Below are 3,489 nucleotides of genomic sequence, written 5' to 3'. Positions count from 1 at the left end.
GTATTATTATTATAACTATTATTAAAATAAAAAATGGAAAAGGTTGGTCGTAAAAAATATTTTAGACTTTAAAAAAGGCCAATTTCCCTGTTTCTAAAAACCCGCAAGGCGTCAATCGGCTAAGCGGAAACAAAAAAACGTCACTTCCCAAAAACTTCAATCTCTTAGTACTCGTGTAAATCATCATATTTACCTACTTCATTTGAGTAGGTAAATAACTTAATTAACTTAGGTAGGTAAATAAATTCATTTAAGTCATTTTTACTCATTTGCCTTGTTTTTGCAGTGTAAAAAGGTTGAAAGTCACAATCTTTACCTTTATAAAGTCAGTAAAGTCATAAATTCAGTGTGATCAGGGATTGCTGGACGTGTCTCCAGTTTGAGCTTCAATAAGGAAGCACTGAGCTCATTTTTTAGACTCCATAAAAAGATAAGTTCACCTCTTTGAAGTGGTGCTCAAAGTCTTAAAATAAAACAATGTTCTCAGCCCATTTCCTGAAGTAATTTCATCATAATCACTGGTGGCGATGCTAACAATCCCACACGCCTTCCGCTAGAAAACCAAACCTGCCTTTACAGCCACTTCATCTCAACGTTAAATGAATCCAAAATAGCACAGATTTTCAAAGAATTCCTCATTAATCGGTGAGCAGATGGGCTTCTTTAGGCCCCGGGCTCTTGCTTTTCGTTTTGAACACTCCCTCTTCCATTTCGCTTTGTCTGATATCCTTGTGATGCACGGCCGTCTGCTCTGTTTCCCAGACTGTGCCAATGGAAACCATGAAAAAAAAAAAGTGTCTGCAGGATTATTTCAGATTCTAAAAAGTGTCAGATAAACTGCAACCTAAAGTAAATCCAATAATACCAAAAAACAAGACACTTAAGACACTTTATGTTAAGCAAAACTTTTAAATTTATTGAACAAAAATGCACTGAAATAATTCCTCCATAAAGAGAATTTCAGGGTCTGAATTTCAGGTTTGTTTGTTCCATATTGTTATGTGCAGATAAAAATATAAAAAATAACAAAATAGAAGGTCGATTTTCTCATATCTATGGATTTATTTTCCTCCATTTGATTTTTAACTGATGGTTGATAAACATAATATAACATGAAATAAAATAAAAACTGAAAAAATCACATTAATAGAATAAAGTTTAAGGAAGGCTGTATCTTCTTGGGCCTGTAATTCATGTGCATATCGTTGACTTTGTGTTTTTTTTTGGGGGGGAGGGGGGCAATGGGAAGAAGGCTGCAATAGGTGGCGCTATTGTTAAGATCAGAATCTCTAAAGAGAAAGACATGCTGTCAAAACTAAACCCTGGGAAATGGACAATTTGAGGGTAACCAGCAGATTAAACTGCATCTGGCTCAGCTGCAAACATCAATATCATACAAACTTCCTTCATAAGGTTGAAACAAAGTGCTGCTGGAAACATAAATCCATTTTCCATCATGCTTATTCCTGCTGGGGTAGAGAGGGGTGCTGGTGCCCATCTACAGCTGTCACCGGGCTAGAGGCGGGGTCGACCCTGGACAGGTCTCCATTACATCACAGGGCAACACAGAGACAAACAACCGTTCACACTCACACCTAAGGAGAATTTAGAGAAGCTAATTAACCTAACAGTGATTTTTTTTGGACTTTGGGAGGAAGCCGGAGTACCCGGAGAGAACCAGTGCATGCTCAGGGAGAACAAGTAAACTCCATGCAGAAAAACCTCGGGCAGCAGTGATGGGACTAACGGCGTTGAAAGTTGTTTTAGTAACGAGTAATCTAACTAATTACTTTGACTGTAACTATAACGCAGTTACCATTGCAGACACCCCGTTACTGCGCGTTACTCAGGTCACACAATGAAACCTTTTTTTCATGATAGGACTCGTGCGCGCCTTGTCATGAGAGAGGGGAGGATGAGAATGGCTGATGTATAGTGAGATTCCGTCTGTCAGTTGGGTAGGTGGGTGTTTCTGCTGGCGGGTGTTAACGTACAGCACACAGAGAGATGGAGAGTCAGGAGGACTCCTGCAGCAAAACAACGTTTTCCACATGGAAATACTGGTGTTACGTTGAAATCAGATACGGTTTCCCCTGCATCTCCGCACAGTGCAGGCGGCACGATTCTCAGTGCAAGCGACAGGAAACGCGCATGCTAGCTAAAGGCGCGCAACAGTCGCCCTGTGCTCGCGCCACAGGGGAACTATGGAGAGAGAGAACGATCATTAGCCTATATGGAGAAAGAGAGAAAGATGGATGGATGGATGGATGGATGGATGGATGGATGGATACTCTGCCCTTTTCAACCTACTGTACTTTTTATTTTAAACATTATTTGATGGCCTTTGTGGCAGGGATGGAGATCCATATTTTATGTCACACACAGAGTATAGATCTAGATAGATAGATGNACATGGGAAGAAATTCACATACCTGCAAGTCTTTCACTGTGTTTATTCCTCTGACCATCAACAACAAATCCTGTGGATTTGGTCATATTTACTCTCCATTTGCCATGATTAAAAGAGGGGAACCATATATTTCAACTGTTTTAGCTGCCTGATATAATCAATTCTCCCAATAACATGGGCAAAAAATGAGCATCAAGTCTTTAACTTTGATTCAAAAACATTTGCTCCTCATTTCACAAAGGCAAGGGGCCTTGGAATGTAAATCTTTCCATAACTATGTTAAATTAAAGTCTTGGAAGAATAAATATGAAACATAGTTTTTAAAATGTCATTTATGAAGCATTAAACAACATGCATAAACCAGCACACCACAGCAAACTCAGGAACCTAAGGCAAACATGCAAAGCAGTAAAAGTTTTTTTCAGTTGGTGGGCTTCCCACACTCGCCTGATGGAACCACCTCAGGCACATGTCACAGAGGATCTAGGAAAGAAACCAAAAATGTAAGGTTTTCTTTGCAATTACACTACGCAATCAATAATTTCACATTCCCTTATATTCCAATTGCTGGAGGATCCTATCAAAGCTTGATTATGCAAGATACAATTCCATAAAACTTGTCCTCTTCATTTAACTTACACTAAGTCTTTTAAAAATGTTCTTACCCAGTTCACGTCCGTGTCACTTTCCATCTCTCCACAGAAGTGGCAACAGTCTTTTGGGTCATCTGGTAACAACATTATAAAAACACACACATGAATATCCCAGTACAATCAATGTCCATAAATAAATGTTTTCAGATTCCATGTTAATGTATTAATTTTGGGCTAAGTATAGATGTTTCAGTGAAACATACAAATAATAGTAATTGTGATAGCGATCATTAACACTGAAAATAAAAATATAAATGTTATCCTCACCACTGTTAAGGATAAGTCCCACAGCAATTTCAAACCTCATGCTGTAGACTGCCTCAGTGGAAACAGGAAAATCCACAACCTCTTCTGCTAGGATCATTTCTGCAAACTGAGAGGTACAGCTTGAAGTAACAAAGACAGTTTTCCCTGTGCATGTCTCAA

At 38.9% G+C, this 3,489-nt stretch overlaps 1 protein-coding gene across 1 annotated transcript in view; it reads right to left on the bottom strand.

The window, feature by feature from the left end:
• LOC107105055 (protein tweety homolog 2-like) overlaps nucleotides 1-3,427 on the bottom strand; it is a 36,470-nt gene extending 33,043 nt beyond the window's left edge. Inside the window, exons 1-2 of the mRNA XM_015405174.1 lie at nucleotides 3,331-3,427; nucleotides 3,076-3,137 (exon numbers count right to left, since the gene is read on the bottom strand). Coding sequence (XP_015260660.1) covers nucleotides 3,076-3,137; nucleotides 3,331-3,427 — 159 coding nt within the window. The remainder of the gene's footprint in view (nucleotides 1-3,075; nucleotides 3,138-3,330) is intronic.
• Between the last annotated feature and the right edge of the window lie 62 nt (nucleotides 3,428-3,489).

The sequence above is a fragment of the Cyprinodon variegatus genome, unplaced genomic scaffold, assembly GCF_000732505.1.
Source record: "Cyprinodon variegatus isolate N-32 unplaced genomic scaffold, C_variegatus-1.0 Scaffold2032, whole genome shotgun sequence".
Taxonomy (NCBI): Eukaryota; Metazoa; Chordata; class Actinopteri; order Cyprinodontiformes; family Cyprinodontidae; genus Cyprinodon; species Cyprinodon variegatus.
This window is presented reverse-complemented; position numbering and strand designations above follow the sequence as displayed.